The sequence below is a fragment of the Acyrthosiphon pisum genome, chromosome A1 (genome assembly GCF_005508785.2).
Source record: "Acyrthosiphon pisum isolate AL4f chromosome A1, pea_aphid_22Mar2018_4r6ur, whole genome shotgun sequence".
Classification (NCBI taxonomy): Eukaryota; Metazoa; Arthropoda; class Insecta; order Hemiptera; family Aphididae; genus Acyrthosiphon; species Acyrthosiphon pisum.
The window spans coordinates 25,926,347-25,951,235 of record NC_042494.1 but is presented as its reverse complement, the minus strand read 5'-3'; the positions used below and the strand labels follow the sequence as shown (position 1 = coordinate 25,951,235).

At 28.5% G+C, this 24,889-nt stretch overlaps 1 protein-coding gene across 1 annotated transcript in view; it reads right to left on the bottom strand.

Annotated features, from left to right (window-relative positions):
• Nucleotides 1-24,889, bottom strand: part of LOC100164576 (lutropin-choriogonadotropic hormone receptor-like) — a 72,915-nt gene that overhangs the window by 6,400 nt on the left and 41,626 nt on the right. Inside the window, exons 5-11 of the mRNA XM_016803612.2 lie at nucleotides 16,377-16,445; nucleotides 16,197-16,271; nucleotides 15,719-15,836; nucleotides 12,302-12,394; nucleotides 12,044-12,167; nucleotides 7,696-8,043; nucleotides 1,945-2,173 (exon numbers count right to left, since the gene is read on the bottom strand). Of these exons, the coding sequence (XP_016659101.1) occupies nucleotides 1,945-2,173; nucleotides 7,696-8,043; nucleotides 12,044-12,167; nucleotides 12,302-12,394; nucleotides 15,719-15,836; nucleotides 16,197-16,271; nucleotides 16,377-16,445 (1,056 nt within the window). The remainder of the gene's footprint in view (nucleotides 1-1,944; nucleotides 2,174-7,695; nucleotides 8,044-12,043; nucleotides 12,168-12,301; nucleotides 12,395-15,718; nucleotides 15,837-16,196; nucleotides 16,272-16,376; nucleotides 16,446-24,889) is intronic.

Genomic DNA, 24,889 nt, shown 5'->3' with positions numbered 1-24,889 from the left:
GGGATGATGGTCTAGAAATCCCAGCCCTACAAGTTTTGTCTTATTTTTAATATAAAGGAGAATCTAGTACTGAAATTTGTACAAGTATTGAATATTAAATAACATTAATTTATAGTTGAAACGATTATATTCTTAATATAAGCTAATTGATGGTATTTTGTAAAATGGTTCCACTTTGTAAGTATAGGTGTATATCTATGAGAAAATATGATTATGGATTAACTAATTTATTGTTTGATTCTTAATATATATTTTATTAAATGGCACATCTCGCATATATATTATAATATTTATGTTATAATGATTGTTAATATACTACGTATATTATAATATACCTATTATTAATTGTAATTAATAAAAAACACTTTAATTTCAAAAAATTACTAATGTCCATATTACTTCATAGAGTTAAATGATTTTTTAGTTCTTTCGTTTAAACTTTGAATTGGGGTAGAGGAATATTTTTTGGGGGATTAATGATTAACATGTATCCATTTATCTTAAATTAGTAATGCAAACTTGTAAAAAAAAAATTTGAACCATACTAGATGTATAATATCTAATTGCTGAATGGTGTCAGTGTACACAGTATAAATCATGATTGAATGCTAAAAATAATATAAAAACAAACGAAAAGCTTCTATAACGAAAATTTGGAGTACAATAAGTACACTTTTGACGACTGTTGGATTCGAAATTATGATTTATTATTTATTTATAAGCTGAAATAAAGTTTTGATATATTTTTCGAGTCGTAACAAATATGGAACTAGGTAGCTGTTTATACTTGGGTTTACCACCCAAGTTAAACAACCCGTTTTTGAAATGATATAATCTTATCTATAAAAGAAAGTAAAATACAAATATTTTTATTATGGTCTGTTTTTTTAGATTCGCTTCTGGAGCCTATTGATTTTATAATATAATTCTTTATTCTTATTTTTTTGGAAAAATATTTTTACGATATTTAATCTAACTACATTACAATGTTCACATGTGGTTTTGAAGAAATCAATTATAGGTAACTTATTATATAAAACAACAACCTAGTTGAAAAAAATTAATTTTAATTTTAAATTCTTAGGGTTTTTTTACAACGTGAAATAAAATACAGTAGGTACAGGTTTTATAACTTGTAGAACCACTTAATCAAACATTATATATTTTTTTTCAACCATATTTGTATTTTTAATATAATTTTACCTATTGATCGTTTAATGACTTATTGCGTATTGGGTTTTAATAGTAGTGTTGAAATTTCATATTATAATATTTTTTTTCGGCTTGTATTTTTTCCACCGAATTAAAATTGCTATCGTATATTAATATTTTATATTAACATTTTTATTAACTCGATTCTAATAATTTAAAAGTACAAATTTGAAATTTAACACCGCTTCCATTAAGTATTTGTCGAGGATTTCCTGTTAGAGTTAATATGGAAGATCATTTGATCATCAAGATAATTTTGAAGTCAACTATGAAAACGCATTAAAAGAGAAGGTGCGTGATTGTACTTCAATTGATTTTATTGAAAAATCATTATGAAAAGTTTTTAAATTGGAGATAATTGACAGTACGTTAGAGTACAATATTTTGGAAAACTTGAATTTCCCTTAAGTTTGATTTGTTACCGAACAGTTAACAAATATAAATTTGATATATACATTTTCTGTGTTTTAAACTATATAATTCCAATAAACCATAATTTTCTAATAAACTTATAAGATATAACGACGTCTCTTTAAATATGGAAAATTGTCAAATTTAAAAAGCAGTCTTGCATCAAGACTCGTTGTTAATCATTTTTTTCCTCGTTAAAGAAAACATCTTTCGTGCCTCTTATTTTAAGGTATCCAGTATATATTTGTGAGGGCTTCGTCCCTCCCAAGCCCCTGCAAAGATTTGCTAATGGCCCATGAGTCTATCTATAATATAACTCACCTGGTCTTCGAGTAACCACTGGTGCCCATCAGCGGCAACGCACCCATGACCACCGAAAACAGCCAACCGACGGCCATTATGTTGACGGAGGCGCCGAGCTTGAGCCGACGGTTAAGGTGTATGGCGTAAGTGATAGTGTACCAACGTTCGCCGGTGATGATCATCAGCGTAAACACGGACAGCATGCACGAGAACACGGTCAGGAAACCGGCTACTTGGCAACCGATACCTGTAAATTTGCAAAGCGGTGACCGGGGTTTAGGTTATAGTTTATAAAAATGTTATTATATAATATCATAGTCTAACATTGATAACAACAAAACAGGATTTCGTAATATACTGTAATTACCGTTGTAAGTACGCGACAAATTAACTTGAATTATATTATTATAGTAAGTGTAAGTACCCTCTTATAATAACTTACGATCGTATTATAAACTATATAATGTAACGTATCTGATTCTGAAGTCGTTTGAACGACATACTATAATGTTCTATATTATATTAATTAAATTCTATACGTATTATTGCGTGTGTAGTATATAACCATTATAATAATTTAGGTACTCGTACAATGGCGTATGATTGAAAATATAGTCATTATAGCTTCCATTCGATTTTACTCGCTTAATCGACGAGAAAAATATTACTATAGTCTTATATTTACCACCGCACGCATTGTCTGGTTCAATGTATTATTATTACGCCAAGTACGTGCCATAAATCTTGTTCCGTTTAATCTTCTAAATTATTTGTTTATAATAAAATAAAAAACAAGCTAGGAGTTCAAGCGAATACGAGTGAATCAAAGTGACATTATTTATTTTACATAAGCAATTTTTGTAAATTATTTACTTCGGCGTGTAGACGACATATAAATATTTATATTTTATATTATCGACTAATCACTACATTATTGCCTAAATAAGCGTAGTGCGATCAATTTATATGAGGGGGGGCTACAACCCCTTTGCCCCCCTCCCCAACTTCTACGGCCTATATGATTGCCTGTATTTACCTAATATGGTATATCAGTACACTCGTAATACTATTTATATAGTACATTAGCACGACCGAAATTTCTGCAGGTAGAAAAAAGTCATAAATCATAATGATCGTGAAATCATTACGCTTATCCGAACTGTGTAGTGTGTACCTTATACTAATTGTATACCTATCGACGAAATTAGACAAAGACAGTTCAATTAGTAGTATAGTCGCGTACCCGCGTGTAATCCGACAGTCAGAATAACACTCATTATTTATCCTGAGCATGTTGCCCACAAGGTATATTATAAATATTGATTAAAAACGAGTAAACGAAAAATGTGTTTCCTGTTTTATGTCGGAATCACAACGAACTGCTCGGCGAACTTTGATGGGGATTTTTTTTTGTCATAAAAAAGTCAATTACGAAAAATAATTAAATGTTGTTGTCGAACATCACACGGAATACTGCAAGTATATTGTATGACTGCACACTATTATAATATCTAAACAGTCACCTCGAACCAGTACATAATTAACATATGTTAAACACTATAATTTAAATTAAAATTATAGAAAATTAAAACAATTTGGAGATCCGTATTTATACTAGACAACATACGTGTTAAATCTTTGAAACAAATATAAAAAATCCTGTCGTATTAATAACATAAGTAGTTAATTAATAATTATTCTATCAAATTAGCCAATCAGTAATGAGTATTAATAAATCATAGTTAGTACCTACTTTACATATGCTCATTGTTTATTACTTATAAAATATATAACTAATTTAAAATATATTATTGTGCATTTGTGTACATAATTAGTTAAAATTAATAATTCACATTATCCATAAATAGCTGTAGAAACATGAACATGAACACATGAATGTGTTTTTTTTTATATAGTTGTTTTTTTTTTTTTTTTTATGTGCAATATTACTTTTAATGATGTATTAATATTTGGGTGGTAACAAAACAAGACGTGATATCATATAATAACCGTTAATTAATTATAATAGAACAATATTATGGCACAAATAATAATATTATAAGATGTGATTGGGTAATTTGGTAACTGATTCGCTCACATCATACTATATATTAAGTAGAAAGTCGTCAGATTGCATTAACTCTATTTAATAATAATCCAACTTGTAGTTACCCATTAATAATAATAATACCTAAATTATGTTTATAATTTATTTGAAATTAACAATTCGTAGTACATATTAATAAAAGATCTCAACTCATAGACTTATTGCACTTGAACGTATAATCGACTCTAGCGGTAACGACAAAAATGTCCATCAAACAATATCAAACCGTCATAACTCGTAATATACTTAAAGAAATATAAACCAAGAATTTTATTGAGTTGCTGCTTAATATAAAAAAAAAAAAAAAAGTATTTTTCTATTGCCTTTGAATAAGTACTGTGGTGGTACAGTGAAAGTGTGAAACCTCTCTGAAGTGGACACCACTGGGTTAGGGGATTTAACTATATAACGGAGGTATTAGTGCGTATATATCATCTATGTCTGGGAATATATAGAAGTGTTCGCTATTGAGAGTGAGTCCCTCATCAATGGGTGTCAGACAATACACCTCATGACCGATAATTCTGTACACACATTCTATGCGCAGACTATTTTCCACGTAGGTTAGGTTAGGTGTATATATTTTATACACGCACAAATTAGGTAGGTACAGCGTCCGTCCGCGCAAGTATAGTAGCTATAATATATTTATGCCTGGGTGTAATGGTGTATATTATAATAGGAGTGTCCGCTATTGAGAGTGTGTCCCCTATCAACGTGAGCCAAACAATACACCTTATAACCTATGATTGTGTACCTATACACATTACACAATATATTTTATGCGCAGACTATTTTCCGCGTATCTCTTTTATACACGCACAAAGTACGGCGTCCGTCCGTGCAAGTATATAGTGGCTATGTGCAGGGCACAACGACGCGACTGTGTACGATAAGGCACCGAGTTGTGCTATAAAGTGGCATTTATGGCGTTTAGTTATTGCCGTTTTAAAGGACGAGAACGAATTTAACGTTTTTAATGTCCTTTTACACAACTAAACGTCCTATATTGTATAAACCGTCGTTATCAATGTTAATAACCCGAACAACTGCATTGTGTATAAGTATAATATTGTATTGTACCTTGGTGGTGATTTAGCTGACTAATTAAACTGGGAATTGATTTTTTTCTCTTTTAATTTATATAAATGGATACAATTCAACTAATAAAAAGCGATAGTAAATTTTTTTTAATAAGAAATTGTATAATGAATAACACTCAAACGAGATATTATTATATGGTGGGCGTATTGGATAAAAGCGCAACCGGATGGATGCAGTTTTAATTTTAATAATATTACATAGTATTAGCTATGGTATTTTATAGACACTGTTATAATAGTTATATACGCACTCTTTTAGGGTTCCGAATTGAGAATTTCAACGAGTTTTTTATACGCATACGCAATTTATATAATAATATACACGCGTGTCACAAAACAACTGCAGCTGTCACGCGGACTGTAATAGTGGTACGAACGAGTAGGATTTTGAAAATTCGCAATATAGAGGAGCAACAAGTGTTTATACCAATATATTTAGCTGGCGTAGTAAACTAATAAATATCGTGACAACCATCTTAACCCATTTAGTAGTGTACGCGATGAGTTTTCTTTTTTAATTTAAAGCAATAACGTTTACAATATACATATACATGATACGTATATAGTATTGCAGTATAATATACATACGGCGGGTATACAATCGAAATCATTTTCGATTACAGCGCAGTATTCCAACCCCCCTCCCCCTCCCCACGTTCTCGTACACAGCAAACTCACTCGCCGATGATAAAACAATTTATTCGTCGAGACTCAAAGTCAACCGCGGCACGATAATTTTATTTTTGTAATTAAGAGCGGCCCACAAAACTGCAGGCTGCATAATATACTCAGTGAAGTTACGCTTTTAAATCACGTACCTACCTATAGTAGATCCGGTGAAAAGTTTGTTAAACTTGTTACGTCTCTCGTCGTTTTTGATCGGCGAACAACGTTCAATTAATGTGACCGATAATAATAATACCTATAAAGTGCACGAATAACAAACTCTCCGAATTAATTCGATCAACAATACAGATACGATGTTTTGCGGCACGGGATGTCTCTCGGGACCACGCAGTGATTAATATTAATATATATTTTAATATAATTATAAACAAACCAGATGCATATAGTCTGTTGTTCTACGAAAGTAAGGCACTAGTTTTCCCCATTATAAATTGTTCTATTTTTTTAAGCTGACGGTTTTTGAAGCTTTTAAACTTAACACTGAAATAACTTTTTCATCACCGTGATTTTTTTTAGGTTTTCGAATTTATTTCTAAAGGTAACAAACATCATAATTAATTTCTAAATTGTGAGGATAATATTTCTCAAAATGTGGTCATTCATAAATATTAAACGTTTGTTATAAAACCAAAAATTGTAGTATTTTTATTAAGTAGGTATTAAGTGTAGACGAGCAATGTGTAATAAACAATAATATATTGTCATGTTATATTATTATATGATATAAAGTAGTATATAAATATTAAAAATGTGAACAAGTGGCAGTATAGTTGTCGAGCATGTCGTTGTAATGGATGTGTTATATTTGAATTCAATGATGAATGATTGTATATGAAAAATGATACTGAGCGGAGACATTGTGTCAGCCTAGCATACCTGTATAAATAATTAAATTTAATAGTTAAAAAAAAATTAGCAAAACTCAAAAATATCTCATGGCTATAAATAGCATGATTTTTGGTGAACTTTTTCTTTCTGATATTTTCTTTTTAAAAGCTTTTTGGGCACCTTCTATTAGAATTTCTTATGTAAGCTATAAAAAGAAAAACTTTTATGAATTTCTAACTGAAAAATAACTTATACAATTTTAAAAATTATCACGGCTATACATAGCTCAAAAAGAGTTAAAATAGTATGAAAATTTTACCATATATGGATAATGCTAATACAAATATTTGGTGAACATTTCAAGAGTCTACGGTTATTCATTTTCGAAATACAACAATAGGAGAATTCAAGAAGAATTACCACTGAATGTCAAATATAACATAATATTATAAGTTATAAGTTCAAACACTCATCAAAAAAAATGTTTAGTTTAAGTAAACTTTTTTTTGTTATAGGTAGAAAAACTTATGTGAAATCTTCTATTCAAATTTTTTATCATGGATATAAAAATAAAAACTTTTATGAATTTCTAACTGAAAAATAATTCACCAAGTTTTAAAAATTTCTTATGTCTATAAATAGTTCAAAAAGAGTCAAAATTATTTGAAAATATTACCATATTTGGGAAATGGTAATTTTGACATTTGGTGAAATTTTGAAGTGTCTATACGATTATTAATTTTTGAATTACAATAAAATATTAAAAATTGATAGATGAAAATTTGTTAATTTACTGATGAAATTCGATATCGTAAAAAATTTAAATTCAAACGTTCATAAAAAATGAATGTCAGTTTGGGCGGAGTAAATCCCATTCAATCCCTTTTTTTATTTTTATTTTGTAAAAAATTATGAAACTTTGTCTAAGACAATTCCGTTACTTATACACCTCGACTGGAAGAAAACTATCGTCCACTCTTAAAGGTACTTCGGTAAACACATAGGTAATTTATTACTTATAACTAATTTTAGTTAGACTGTTACCTCTCTGCCAGAATATGGCGTGATTGAAGTACTGTCCAATCGATCGAGCGTCCATAACGGCAATCAGCAACAGGTAGAGTCCCATGCAAAAGTCGGCCATGGCCAAGTTGCACATGAGGAACTTGGGCACCGTCAACCGGAACCGACTGCTGAGCAACACGAACAACACTGCCATGTTGCCCAGCAGAGCGGCCACGGCCACGATCCACACGGCCACGCGCAGCGTCCAGTTTCCCATTAGATCCTCGCACGGGTTGAACGCATCTGGCGCCGGGTAACACTTGACTTCCAGATAGTTTTTCGACACGTTGCCGCAAATCACGTCAACTTTGGTGCCAACAGTCACGTCTACAGCAAACGGTTTGGTCAGTCGGTATATTATAAGTATAATAAGTCGAATGCATAACTGGCCTTAGGTAGGGGCCAGCCCCTGCCACGGCCTTGCGCAATCGTAAAACATTTTCAGCACCACGTTATAAAAAATTATATTGTGAAGCCTAGACTAAAAAAAATTGCCCTAGGCATAATGACAGGTGCATTCACCTGTTACGTTACGGTGGACAGTAAGTGTGGTAATTATATAAGGGCGAGGTCAGTGGCATAATTTGAGGGTTGATGCTGTTGCTGAAGGAATGAATTCGCATCGCGTAGTTTTGTGGTGGGGTGATTGTGGTAGATAATTAATAATTAATAAACCAAACTGGCGTTGAAATGACGCCATTGTATACGAAGTGTTTGTATAAGAGTATTAATCATTTTTTAACTAAATCCTTACATTTTATCGATCGTTGTTTTGTTTTATTTAAGGAATAAAATGTTTTAATTCACTCTACTAGAAACAATCAGTTATATTATGTTCTCGTCAAATTTGTTAGCTACTTAGACAATTTTAATAATTTTAATGATAAAGTTTAGGCTGCTAAAATAAAGGTCTTTCATATGCTTCATTACCTAAAATATTGAGTTCCAGACTATGAATTTGGTAGTTGGTATAACAAAAGAGTAATGTTAACGATAACAAACAATCTTTTATTTAAATAACATAATTTAATTTTTTTTTTATTATTATTATTTGGTTTTCAATAAAGACACGAATTCCCCAATAAAAAAACAATAACAATTTTTTCTCGGAAATATTGAGACTTGAGAGTACTCGCAATATACCTATCGTTTTTAAAATGAATAATATAAAGAGTATACCGTATACGTCGTATATGGCCTATAAAAACACCACTGGACAGTACATTTAAAGAAAATAATATATCCAACTTACACTATTATTTTTAATTATTTATTTTTAAGGAATCCCTTGTTTTACAACAGTTAAATATTTTTTGTTCCTATTCCAGATGATTTAATATAGTTATATTTGGTTGTATAAATAGGTCATAGGTGCTAAATATAGGTATTGAATATTGACTCATATCATTTATTATTTTTAAGAATTTAAAGTTTAGACGAGCGGAGATGTATGGCAAAATATGAAATACTTGTAAAATATTATCTTCCGGAAACTCAAAATTCTAAACCTAATGGTAGAGTTTTAAGGTTGGCAAAATGTTCTAAATCTTTTCAGAAAAACGTTTTGTGTAATATAATACATAATACAATTAAAAATAATGTTGGCAATTAAATTAATGAAAAATCAGTGTTGAAAAAATAAAACATTTATTTTGATCTCTATTATAGTTATCAACGACGTATAATGAAAAGAAAATCGGAGAAAACGAAATGGTCTTATATTTAAAATCGGATCTATAACAAAATTTATCATATTAATATATTATACAAGTGTGAAGATTTATGCGATAAAGTGTGACGCTAATATACTGTCACTGTCATAAACTCAAACTCATAATTATTTATCATTGAACAATGTTCGTTTGGGATTTAGCTGGAAAATAATTGAAATGTGTTATTGGACACGATTCAACTATATATTATTTGAATGGATTAATTTATTATTTTATCGATACCATTGTTAATGACGTGTATTTATAAATATACAATAATATCTATGGGTTGGTACCTACCACTGTATAAAAGTTCAAATTTTGTAAATTATTAATTTCAATTCAACTGCATATATTGTCATCGAAACTTAAATATTATGTATTATTATATGGATTTAGCGTCTCTCAAAAAGTAGTGATTTTGTTATTTTAAGATCCTTTTTTCACGCCGGTCCTATTAAAATATTATACATTTGCGTTGGGTGTATTATTATTTATTTTACACTTAATAATTTAAGGTTTGTGTACACAAATATTATTTAATTATATATTTGACTGCAATGTTAAAAGTTAGCGTACATATCGATATTTACTTATTTACTTTATATTGATATCACAATATAGGTAGTTTGTGTCCTGTGCTATTGAAATTATCTACCTATTTAATATTATATAATCTACAAAAGAAGATATTGTTAATTTTGATTGAATATAATTGAAGAATAGACATTCTCCTGACAATTACCGTGAGGTTTTGCAATAAATATTAATTTTTGTTAGTGGTGATTTAAAAAAGAATTATTAGATCTGTACACTATCTAAACAACGAAAGAATACTAACAGTTAACCAAACGAAAAGTTTTTAATTATTCAACTAAATCATATTCATGGTATATTTTACTGATAGGTAAATTTAATAACATTTTATTTAATTTTAAAACATTTATATATTTCCATTGCGTTAATCCTGACTTTGTTGTTTAAGTCAGATTTTCTAACTAGTAGATTTTATTTTTTATAATGCAGATACGCGTTTTATGGCTTTCGTTATTTTATAGGTGCAGTTGCAGTTGTGTTATATGATAACAACAATAATTCCCAACTAAAAATACCATGTTTGAGGAACAATATTTTATAGTTTTTGTATGAACACGTATAATACGTATACTATAGAGTGTAGAGTATACATTTTTTTTTTTTTTATTATCCATTTTGATTTAACCATTCTTTGTAATAAATTATGACTATTACCTTATGAGTTATGGTTTGTAAAATATTAAGTATTTGAAAATTTTGGTACATGTTTTAAATTTAAAACGAATGGTGTAGGGTTGTAGTAGTAAAAATGAGTCATGGAGTATTTATAAAATTGTAGTTTTGATTCTAGTTTCATATGGTAATTTTTACAAGCTATATTGGGAATAAGTGAATTGGTATTTATATTTATATAATTTACTTTAAAATTCACCATAATGAAAAAATATTGATGCATATAGATATTTAATAATAATAATATCAAGTTATATTACAATAATTACTAACGATCAGAATCATTGAAGCTAAAATTGATTTATTCTATAATGTATAAATTAGGTATAGGAAGTATTGCAGATAATCTATATTCATGATTTAAATCGTCAGATTAATATAACTGTATTAATATTCTTTATAATATTGTCTTACATATTTTTAATTTATCAATATATTGATCTTTTGGAAACTAATGACAACCTGTATATTATGTATATATATATATATATATATGAGCATATGACTATGCATACGAGCATAAGATCTTATGCTCTTAAACTTAAAAAAAAAGCATAATCATAAATTTAACGTTTACTATCATTGTTTTATTTAAATAAAATTGTTTTTAAATTTCAGTATAAATAATAATTTTTATGATATAGATATTCTTAAAATGTGTTTAAGGATATAATTTCCTTTAAATTGAATATATTAAGTAAATAAATATAGGTAATTTATGGCAAGTACTTTAAAGTTTTAATTTTATAATATTTTTATAGTATGCTAAATGTTGCTTAGGTAAGTAATACTCAGGAGAAGTACTGGCACCATAGTTCCTCCTCCAGTCCTCGATACCACAATAAAAAAAGGTAAGTAATACTCTACGCGCACAGATATTCTGATTTAATCATTCATATAATCATATACCTATCTGAAACAATTATTGGGTCATAATATGTTACATTCTCTTTTGTAAAATTTGTTGCAATTTATTTTCCGTTATCAGTATTGTAATTTGATGATTGTTGTGTAAAATATAAACATATTTTACTTTCTATTTATCACTACTAGTTTAATCTAAATTTTGTTTTATATTTCCGTTTTATTTTTATCAAAATATATCATAAAATCAAATAATTCAAAATTAATTGGACCATAATATCTAATATAGTAATAAAGGTCTTGTCAAGTACAACTCAAAGTGGGACAGTGGCAGCGGTGTTTCACATCAAAGTTCAATGATGGTTACTTATCGTTTGATGTTCGTATGGATTGCGCGTGTATCATAATATACGCCGTATCGTTATAATATTATCATATTATAATAGTTTATAATAAAACAATATTTAAACATAAATGCTTACCACCAGTATGAAACATTTCATCGCCAATAAAATTCTCCGTCGTCGAGTGCATTGTTTTTACCGTAGAAATAGGGTCTACAAATGGTATATTTTTGCATTCTTGAAACATTTTTTGTTGGAGTTTCTAAAATAATAATAATAGAAAAAAAACATAATACAATTATTATATTTTGAGTTTTGGTCAGCAACGACTAAAATATAATGTGAACATTTTGTTGGTTTAGGAATCACGTAGTATTACGTCATTGTCAATATTACCTCATGATCTGCGTATCCTTGCGGGTTGTGTGTTTTGGGAAAATGGAAAGCACAACAGTGATACGGATATGTCAACCATGCTTCTTTAATGTTCTATAACATATCATTAAATGTGTGCTTATAATAACAAGTCAATAAATAAAGTTTACGCCAAACGTTTAGTCGAAAAAAAAATGTCACCACGTCTGGTGAGTATGTAATAAAATGGCGAGTACAATAATATCATACCTAATAATATATAATATAGTATTCGCGGAGGTGTAGCCAAGGAATCTAAGCGTGCTTAGCCCCCATGCCCGTTTGCTATGTTTATTTTAGCCTAACTACTAGAAGACGATTGCTAGTCGCTAGAAGCCCCTAAATCATACCTACTTATTTTATTTTATTTATTGTTTATTAATTAAATACAGGTTCGGTCCAAAGTACAGTAGTAAGTATTAACAAAAAGTATGAGTTTAGTTGTAGAAGTGTGACGGTACTAGGCAACCGACTGTAATTTATAATTGGTTGAGCGTTTAGTAATATAAAATGGAGCAATAGAGCGGGTCGGACACACATACGTTGATAAGGGAAATAGGCGATGTTGCATCAGCAGAACCACCAATAAGATTATTTGAACGAACCTTATATTGTTGTTTGTTCTTCTATCAACCAAAGTTAATAGACCTAACTCATGGAGAACTGTTGAATAGTCGTGTGAGTGGTGAGTAATATTTAGTGCGTAACTGGTGTAGGATAGAAAACGCCTTTGGATTCGCTCTATAGTAGCAGAGTCTGAAGCTGTGTGTGGGTCCCGGAGGACTGATCCATACTCAAGCAGTCAAGCAGGGGCCGAACTACTTAAAATAATATTTTAAAATTAAAAAAGTGATTTCACAAAAACCTTATAACCCCCCCCCCCCCCCATACAAAATCCGTGAATACGCCACTGACACATTCGTGTCTTTTTATTCCAATAGCCCGCACACACGCCAAGACCGTATTCTTAATTAAACGCGCAATCAAGGAGAGATACAATGTATAATATTCACTGCGAGTGTGTAGGTGCGCGTAAAGTCAATCCGACCTCATCCGTCTTTGTTGTGGATATATTATATAAGATATCGGGATCCTGTGAAGTGCTTAGAACACTCAAATACGGTTCGCGGGTAAAATAATTACACCCAATGGTAATAATAATAATAATAATAGTAATAATAATTAGTGTGGGCCTGAATGCTATATTATAATACACATTCCGTTGACACACTGACGGCAAAGATGCGATCTGTAATTCGCTACAGACTTGCTGCAGAACAAACCGTATGCAAATACACCCACCCACCCACCCACCCACCCACACACACACACACACACACACACACACACACACACACACACACACACACACACACACACACACACACACGCACAAACGTTTATACACGTGTTTAAGTTGTATATTATGTTACCGCTGTATTAGCTCGTGTCCAATATGAATAAACCATGAACGACCGTTGTAACGAGTAATACTATTTGGGGATGAATCGAAATCGGTTAGATCGCCAAAGACTATGCACCAGTATTATAGGTATACACTATAATATGATATATATTAATATATACTTCTACTTGTGAAGACACTTGGATACCGAAACGCGGTCACCGGTCGCATTTCTATAATAACATAATATAATATGTATGCAAATATTGAAATATATATATATATATATATATATAGTATATACATTATACGGACATACATATAAATTATAAGTATATAGCTATATGAATAGATGCGATGCGGTCCACGAACCCGTAGATTAGAAATACGAATCTGGATTATTATGTTCTTACATACCTACATATTATATAAGTACCTATATTATCGAATCTTCGGTATGCAGTTTGATGGCAGTGAAAAACACAAACACGGTTCATTAGACACAGATCACAAGAGTTTTTTTTCTACAAGTATTTTAGAATAATATTTCGAAAATTAGGGAACATGATAATATGTTATATAGGTAATAGCTTCCTTAGCATATATCTTGAAATAATGTGTAGAATATTATGAGAAATAAATACTAATTTAATTTTAATTTTGAGGAAACGGTACAATTTTTTTTACAAAAACAGTTCATACTAACTATGCATCAATAATAATTACGAACTTAAATAATTTGCTTATTAAAGCATGTTTTTTAATTTTGTTATAATTGATTATTTTTGCATATTTGCTTATTCTTAAAATAATACAATTGGAAAATTTGTAGTTTTTATAGAACATATTATATTAGCATATTATATTTAGACTATTTTTGAACATGAACATCTTGACCCTAATAATATAATATACGATGATATATTGAAATGGTCCACATTTCAAAACCTGGCGAAAATTTTTTATAATATCGTCGTTCTTAACTTTTCAAAATATACGCGATAAACCTGATATTTAATTAACCGAAAATTACAATATCGTATTTTATTTTGAACTAACTGTTAATATATTATGTCAAATATTTTCGCACATATCGTTGTTTAAAACAGTATACAGCCTGCATAGTGGTGCGTTTTTTTCTGTGGATTCTCTTTATCGAGTAAAACTTTGAATACTTTGCAAACGTTTCGAAAATAGTTTCATTTTTTGTCGATTGAAAATGTCATCCAGTTCATGCTTTTTACTACGTTATGTTTTCTGGTTTTCGCTGAAGAAGTTTACCCAAGTGCAAAGGGGAAAACTATAGAAAAACCGCGAAACATTATACCTATATTAAATAAATGTAAGCAAGTGCGGTTCATGTCCATGGCTATCCAAAGTTCGCTCGGAATCGTTTTTCGAATTCAATGCTATAATATATAGTATTGTGATTGTTAACGAATTCAATATCACAACGTAAACGTTAGAGATCTGACAACGTCTGGGACAGTGGAACACCCAACTTCAGTATTCCTAAGTAAAGTTTTTCCTTCAATCTATTTTGGATTTAGTGACCGTTACACGGATCAGTGGACTTTTTAATATCACAGCACCACTACTACTTCCAATACGGCAATACCACTACTAAGTATATATAGTTACTACTAGACACTAGTAAGTATTCAGTTACTACTACTGAGTATATAAGTATATTTACTACTTCTGAAATTCTTCTACAAGTCTATTATATTAATCTCGGGTCGCATGAACATACACTTAACATATTTTAATGAATCAATAATTAGCTAGTGGTCCCTTAGTCGCATGGCTTAGTATAATAGGTACTTAGCTACTTTAGTAGCCCGAGATTTCAGGTTCATTAAACTGTGACTAATAGTGACCCATTAAATTAAACATTTTCGTAATCAACCCGAGATATTAAGCATAATATTATAATAACTAATTAAACACTACGTTCTGTCGTAGTTTCGAGTTGGTAATATATTGAATTTCACCTTGAAGTTGTAGATGGACGGGAAAACGTTCATAGTGTACGTTTTTTCGATTTTCAAATTTTCCAATTCTTCGAGACCGGCTGTAGGCAGACTTTGGATTGATGTTTCCGACAAGTCTCTGCGGAAAAACAATACATACATACATATATAATATATATATTATGTAAAGACGATCCGCGAAAAGCGTTTCGATTGGGTGAGCGGAAAAGTGGTAGGTATTGCAGCTGCGGAACACAGCGGACAACGCGGAAAGAACGAAAAGTTACGGATGACACCTATTTCAATTCCTCTAAAACAAAACTTGTTATAATAATATAAGTTCACACGAAATTATCTTTGAAACTATTTGTACATTTCGTCCCACCATTTTGCCGTGTTTCGGGTACAGGTATATGCTCCGAACCCAAATCGTGTTGCGTTTATTTAATAAAAACTTCGTAAATGCTCTTAAAATATCTTTTTGCGTCTTAAAACTTACAGGTAGCGAAGACTTTTAATCCCAACGAAAGCTTGAGCGTCCAGTTTTTGAAGTTTACGATTGCCTCTCAAATTACTGCAACGACATAGGTAAATATTATGCAATAAATGTTTTCTCTAATTGGCTACTTATTATTAAATATCAAAAAATATTTCGTGTTAAATCTAAAAAAAAACTTACACTGTGGCGATTTCGGCGTTATTGAAAGCCAATGGTCCTAGTTCGGTAATACAATTATAATTGAGCTGACTGTGAAAAAATAAAATGAAACTATTAAACAGCAGAAAATATAATAAATTTTTCTTTGATGAAAATTATTATTTCTTGTGTAATTTATACAATGTATATATTAAACATTATATTATATAGTACTAATTACTATACCTATACTCCTAACACGATGAAAATGAGTGTTCGTTAGTTTAAAATTATTGTCTATTTTTTGATCAGATTTTTAAATGCACATGTATAAAATAGTACCTATAGACAAGATGTCAAAATCAAATCATAAAATTTCTTTTTATTTTATGAATTCAAAAGTATGTATTTGTATGTTTTATTAATACTACTGAGGGTTTTTTTTTTATTAAACAAATATTAACAACACATATTATTATATTATTTAACCATCTCTCAAAAGGAAATCGCTCATTGGATACTCTATTTTAAAATTACAAATTTAATATAAAAATTATTATAATATCCTTATATTAAAATAAAAATATAAAATGTAACATAAAAATAAAATGTAAATTATATTAAAGTACTAGAGTAAAAAGTAAAAAATAAAAAATAAAATAAAAGGGCTATATAAGACTCAGACATGTAACTTTTACTGTTTTTAATTAAATATTATAATTATAAAGGTTTCATTGTACGCGCATTAGAACGATTTACAATTATTATTATTGATTTAATTAGTATTAAATATTATGTATAGTTAAGAGAAAATGCCCAATAAAGTTTATCAAAAGTACCTAACAAATCGTTTTCATCAATTTTACCGTTTTTATGAAATGAAATATCTAACTTTTACACTTTCGTTAATCAATAAAAGCCATAATATAACAAAACATGCGAATACTTAGTGGTAGTTTACTTTAAACAAGTGACATCCACTTTACGCTATATTGTATTTTTTGTTCAATACTGTAGAACAAATTACTATTTGGACAAATACCTATTACATTTTAAGGGTGAATATACATATGTTAGCTGATCATATTGAATTTTCCTAGTAAATTACATGCTATTTGCAATATGACACGTTAAGCCATCGTAAGAAAGAAAATAATATTGTACCGGAGCATTTAATGAGAGCAACTGAAGCAAGCTTATATCATAACAATATAACATGTGATGCTTAAAAAGTTTCAAAATATCATAAAATTATATTTATGTACTATTTGCGTTAAATTAAGAAATACCTACGTTTATTGTAACGATTTCGTTTTTATTCGTACTCTTTGGAAAACAAATACTTTATAGTTTGAAGTAGATCTTTATTAGAGCCGGGGTCATTTTATTTTATTTTTAAACATATAATAGACAAATTTTCAAAAAATATTTGAATGTAGGTACTGCACACATTTGATATAGTTTATTTCGTCATAGTTTAGAAATTTAGAAACAATAGGTCTATTAAATAATGTATTTATTTCGTACGGCTTTTAACACAAATCAACTTAACCATCAAACTCTAACTAAAACAATACTATTAAATAATAACTATTAGTAATAACCCTTTTATGTTGGCTGCACTGTTCTAGGATCAAAATTGTCATTGCTATCACAAAATCCCAGCGAAAACTGTATGTCATTATAATGGCTGTTGGGACCGAAAGGGATAACTCAACTAAATAATATAATATTTAGGTACCTGCTAAATATTTATCGATTACTTATTTCATTATTTATAAAAAGGAAGTTAACGTAATTATCATTGGTATGATACTATGATTAAATTATTAATTAACAGATTCTGTCTTGAAGGGGAATAATTTAATTTTTTCGTTATTTATTATTATTAAATACATTATTCTTAGTTATTGTGTTAAAAATTTAGGTTGTAAGTTCTATTATAGATACATTTAATATAGGGTTTTTTGTATAAACAGCAGGTTTCTAATGAGGTTAACGACACGAGTACCTTAACACTATTATTGTCATTGTATATTTGACCTTTTTAAAAAATTAATAGTAAACAATATTTGTATACTAATAATAATCAAATATTAGTATTTTGAACTTTTACAAAAAAAAAAATCGTGTTTCCAATTATGTACAGATTTTTTAAGGAAAAAAATTCAGCAAATATAATATATTTTGTGTTTGATTTTGTGTACTTTCATTCAATATTTATATATAGCTGGTATAGCTGAAAATAATATAATTTCACAACGTTTTATTTTGTTTAACTAGACAATAACGACTTCAATGCATTATTATCGAATAAATATTTTATGTGGTGCTTTATAAAACAAATTATTAATTAAAGAAATAAACGGCTTCTTTACGAGAATATATTATTTTGGACATGAAATGAGAAATTAATTTTCACTTTTATTTTTTACTATGAACATTATTTTTCTTTAAGAGTAAAATGTATATATATATATGTACGGTAAAATATTATATTATTCAGTAATGCAAATTGAACGCATTTATGTCTGAATTGCTAATATTATACGTAAATTTAAAGAGATTTTGTTATTTTGAAACCAGTGGTATTTTTTGATACCACGTTTAATAATTGTATTTACAGTTTTCATTTTATATCATATTAATATATCTATCAAAAATTGTGTTGTAAGGTCTAAGTTCTTTCTATTTTTAGGCCGACGTAGTATTTTCTGAGATCATTAAACAAATGTTTATTTTGAGAACATTTATTTAATTTATCATATACATTTGATCAATTGTCTAATGAATAAATTTAAATTAAAAATATTTTTCACATTTTTTTTTTTTTTTATTGAATAAATAATATAGTTACATACATTAATTATTTAATTTACCCCAATAAGCAGAGCTTGTGGCGAGGTAAATGAGTTGTTTGTAAACAATAAAATTTATAAAATACATCAAAATTACAATATTTATATAAACTTATTTCCTAATTTAACATACGATACATTTAAAGATTATGAAACAACCAGTTTACAATAGATCTTTTCTTAAATTCATAATTATTTTTATTTACATTATTTACAATATTTTTTTTCAGCTCAAGTGGCATGGCATTAAAATTAATTGAACCTAAATAATCAACGAACTTTTTACCTAAATCTTTTTTTGTGTAACTAACATGCAAATCGTAAGCAATGTGTTCCCGTTTATTGACGTTTTTAGTAGTAATGTTACCTCCTTTAAATAGAATAGAATGCATTGCATACATACATCATAATGCCTAAGAAATATGTATGAATCTATTACATAGGTACTTATAAAGTTATAATTTACGACTTATGAGTATTTAATTGATTTGAATGGACAAAATTGTATTTGAAATTTCGTGTTTAAATCACATAGGTTGGTACCTACCCACGGCTTTAGATAGAAAGCTATCTATCTAAAACCGTGTACCTACCTACTAAAATAAATATAGAACAAATTATAATTTTAAGAAATATTTCTAGGATCGTACATTACAACAAGTTACATGGGTAAATACAATAATATCAATTTATTTTTGTTATTTCAATGATGGGTTGGAGAATTCAATGAACTTCACGGTGGCAGGGTTTAAGCAGGGGTTCTTGAATAGACTGTGATTACTGATTGAGCCCTCCATTAGAATTATCCTGTATTATTAGTATACATGATTTCAGTTTTACGATATAGGTGAATAAGAGCACGCTTGTTAGTGCCATTGGTCTTCAACCAATGGGTTACGCCATATTTGCTGATAGGTAGTAAGTACGCCATGACTCACGAAGTGCATTTTAAGTTTCGTTTTTAATTTGTATTTATGGTCTTTTTATATTATTTCCATAGTTTTATTGGTGAATTATGATAAACGTTTAGTACCAATAGTGGACGTTGACTGATCTCATGAAAAGCCGAAAGCAAAATAAATGTGTTTTTCAATATTGTTGTTACAATACTATACAGTGTGATTTACCAAGCATTTCACCCGCATTTTTCACTTAAATAATGCATTTTTTTCAATTAGGTATGATTTCTAGAATTTTCAAGTACCTATACCTAATATTAGGTAAGAATCATATTTTCAATTATTTTGATTTTTATATCGATATTTTTATTTAAAGAGTGTCCTCTACTTCTGTGAATGTACAAACTTCTTTTAGATTTTGTGCAGAGAGATTAATGTATTGATTTTACAATGATGTGTGTTTTTTTTGTGCCTATCATCACCTTTTGGGACAGTAAAAATAAAAATGCTTTGATTTTCTTTATATTTTTTGATAGAAAAGCGATCTAGTTGGTACTTTGTGTGATCAAAAGTAAAAAATACCAATAGTTTTTAAAAGTGTCTGGAAAAGGAAACAAAAAATTAAGGAAAACTGAGATTTTTACGCAAAACCTGTTTTCGAAAAAATCAATTTTGTTATTTAGTGTAACTCTAAAAAAAATAACCGTAGATACCTATATGATATTTTTATTAAATGTTTATATTAGCACTATCAATGCACTATACAATTTACGAGATATTGATAATCTTTTTGAGCATATTACTATCAAAATTCTCCTTTTATAAAATAATATGAACTATTAAGTATTAATATATACCTAAGTGCTTATAAGTTATGAAATATTGTTCATGAATATTTAATGCAAACTATTATTTTTTAACGTAATAGTATTATTAATCTTCTTTTTACGAAACGATTGACATTAATGTAAAATAAATTTCTATCAGGAAGTGTGTATAGTGAAATGTTTTTCTCGTATACTTCAATTCAATTTTCTCCTTCAGTGAATCAGCACAATATAGTATCCTCTTTGAGTATGGATGATTTTCTTTGGTAAACTAAATTTGAAAACTATAAAAGTGTTTTCTATGGTTATTTAATGTTTACATGCACCAGATATTAACAACAATGACATTTTGACAGTCTACAGTCAAATAACAATTCCACATACAATAACGGTACTAATTAATTATGATTTTTATTTGATTTAAAAATTGAAATCATATGTCAAATGCTACTAATATTAGAAATATCCACGAAAATATAACCAATAATTTATTAGAATTGTGTAATAAAATATATCATGTAGGTTAGTGTTTTATTTAGAAATTAGAACTTTGTAATATATTATATAATTTTATCAATAGATGCAATTTTAACATTTTTTTTTGGTGTTAACGATATATATATTACAAATTATAACAGTGTGGATAACACTGATGTATAGGTAGTAGGTACATATATTTTATAATTTGGATGGTAAAGAACAACAATACAGGTTGTTTGATTAAAACATGTTTTTAGTTATAATATAACACTATAGGTGTTAATCTATTTAAAACTAAATATAAACATAATATTATATGGTTCATTTTGTTTAAAATAATATACGAGAATTTCTGCAATCTTTGACTAAAATTTAAAGTATCTACCTGCTAGAATCGATTTCAACAATTCACGTGTTAAAACTTTTTCAATAATTTAAATCACCTACATTCTTATCTACAGAACATAATTTATTTAAAAATATATCATAAGGAATCATTACAATATGTTTATGTATATTTGTATATGATTTATAAGTTTATAACATATAATAAATATATAGGCATTAGGCAAGTACCAACGTTTTTTTAAGCTCAACTCATTACCTACAAGTTATTTACAACCAAAATTCTTAAATATTATATGTATAACTTTTTGGTGATAAATAATATTATGTATGCACTATTATTACAGACTGGTGTATAGCTGCCCATTCAGATGACATTAGCTGAATAACCCTATTATATGATTTTAACTGTTTTTAAACTTTTAATAAAATAAACATATTTAAATTAACCACGTCTTATATCTTATACGTTATTCGTGCAAAGATACGATTTGTATCTAACAACTATTACATAATAATTTAAGACGTATTTTGTATACAATTTGTTATAAATAATATACTATGATAATTTGTACCAGCTACGGCAGGCGTTGCGTCGATCTTTAAAGGATTATTGTTCGACCGTATTAAAGATTAATTATCCATTAAATATCATTTGCGTAATCTTAAACATACTTTTATGCATTATACTTTAGAGAATAAAGTATTTATCAGCGACGAAAAACGTACAATTTTCCGATGGAGAAATAATAAAAGAAAACTATTATTAGATAATATACAATTCGTTATTACGCTGCATGTAATAATAATATAAATAATATATATAAATAGTGGTCGATCACCAAATACTTAAAATGTTCAATGTAACTCACTTACTGTAAAAGGTTGGTGACCCCTGCACTAAAGTATAATCCTATAGTCTATACATTATTTAATGAGTCATCCTTGATAAACATAATATAGGGACTATAAGTTATTACGATCGTAACGCTATTGCATATAAATCAAGTACACATTTTACACGTGTATAGTAGGCAGCTTCTTATGCAATAATTATTGTATAATTTTAGTATAATTGTGCGTTGTTAACGTTCATGTGTACGTACGTTTTACAGGTACCTACCTATACCTACTATTATAATATAGATACCTACTACAACAGTATATCGTTCAATCAAGTGGTTAAAATTTTTGTTACGAATTACGAGATGTTTGATTCCACGCCGATGAAAGAAGTTAGAACACGGCAAATATCACGCGAAGGGCGAACGCATGAATATTAATATACTGGCTGCCGGTATAATATCCAAGTCAACGTCGTCGGCTATACAACGTTATGATCCGAAAATTATAACAGAACACGTTTAGTTGTGTCTGCAGCTTAAGAAAATGATGAAATCTCCTGTTTGAAATGTAAATTAGCGTGAAGAACGAAATGTAGACGAACAAAAAACGTGTCGTCGAGTTTTCATCGTCGCGTGTCCTTCGAACTGGAAAAGCGACTGCTAATTTAAATATTATACAGCGTTTATGAGGGTTGAACGTGGAGAAATGTAAATAACAGTAGTCACAGTGTAGTACCTTTTGTGTGAACGTCTAGAAACCACGAATCGAAACGTCATAATAATGGTGACATTACGTTTTTACGCAATTTCAAACGACTTGAGAAATTATTATACATAAATACCCGACTGTATATCATGTGATGTTTATTTATTATTCTTCGACTACATAACCACTATAATATTAGAATTGCGGGATAAAAATCCTCCGGGAAAGAAATCCCCCGACGAACGACCCCGAAAAAAAATTCTCGACCCTAGGAAAAAAAATCCACAGGCTATATTACTCACAACGACATGCAAATGATGAACAAATATTTTGTAAACGTTAATAAATTAGTATCTATGATTGCCACATTATTAATATTTAATTACAAATACGTATAGTATCATTAAAAAAATTAATATATTTAATGCTAGAAATAATTTTCGAAAAATTAACAATATTATTTTATAATTCTAGATTATGACTCTAAATATATGTTATCTAATATATAGGTAACTTTTAAGTTATAACAGACAGCAGAATTTAAAATACAAATTTATACAAAAGGAAAAATAAGTGTGCTTCATTTTTAAAATAATCATTTCTCTGAAAAATAGTGTTAACATACAGCATTAATTAACGCTTTAATACAGAGTTGTCATTATAATGAGCATAATATGTACAAATTAATTTTACTAAAATAATATGTTTGTTTGTATGTATGTATGTATGTACGTATGTATGTATGTATGTATGTATGTATGTGTGTATGTATGTATGTATTGTTTATGGTCACGCCTCTCGCCGTGTTTTTTTTTTGTATACGTATCACACAGAAAATTATAGTTGAATCAACATATAAAAATCTCAATTTATACTGTGTCATTTAAACTTCAATTTTTGTTCAGATCTGCAGTAAATGTATCAACAATGTTAAATTATAGGCAAGTTATTTTAATTTAATTTATTATCAAAATAACAAGAACTTATTTCAAAATAGTTTTTATTCCGAAAAAAATTGTAGGTTACCAGCTATATTGACCATATTGTTATTTATAGTAAGTATAAGTATCATGACTCATATATACATATATAACTATTTAACATACATTTGTGAGTTATAAGAAGAGCACGGATTTTTATGAAAAGTATCACAATACATAATATGTGCCATATAATAATATGCAGTAAAAATCGTGGAAATAATGTAAAACATTGATTAAAATTAAGTAAAAATAAAATGTACAGAATTATATCGTTTATAATATAATGATTATTAATTTATTAGGTATGAAAATAGTTTTAAATAGATTTAACAGGTTAATTAAAGGTACTAATATTTTTTTTTAGTGAATTGCTTGATAAGATTATGAACTAGAAAGCTTACTTCTTATCAAAGCTGGGCAAGTTAGTCATTTTTTTCAACTATTTGAAGTTAAGTTACTTTAATAAAAAAACTAACTAAGTTAGAATATAAGTTAGTTTCTGAAATTGTCCAAATTTCTAACTTAGTTAGTTAGAAGTTAGTTTGGTGAAAATAGTAACTTAAGTTAGAGTAGAAGTTAGAAGTTAGTTTTTTTTTTAGATAAAAAACCTTT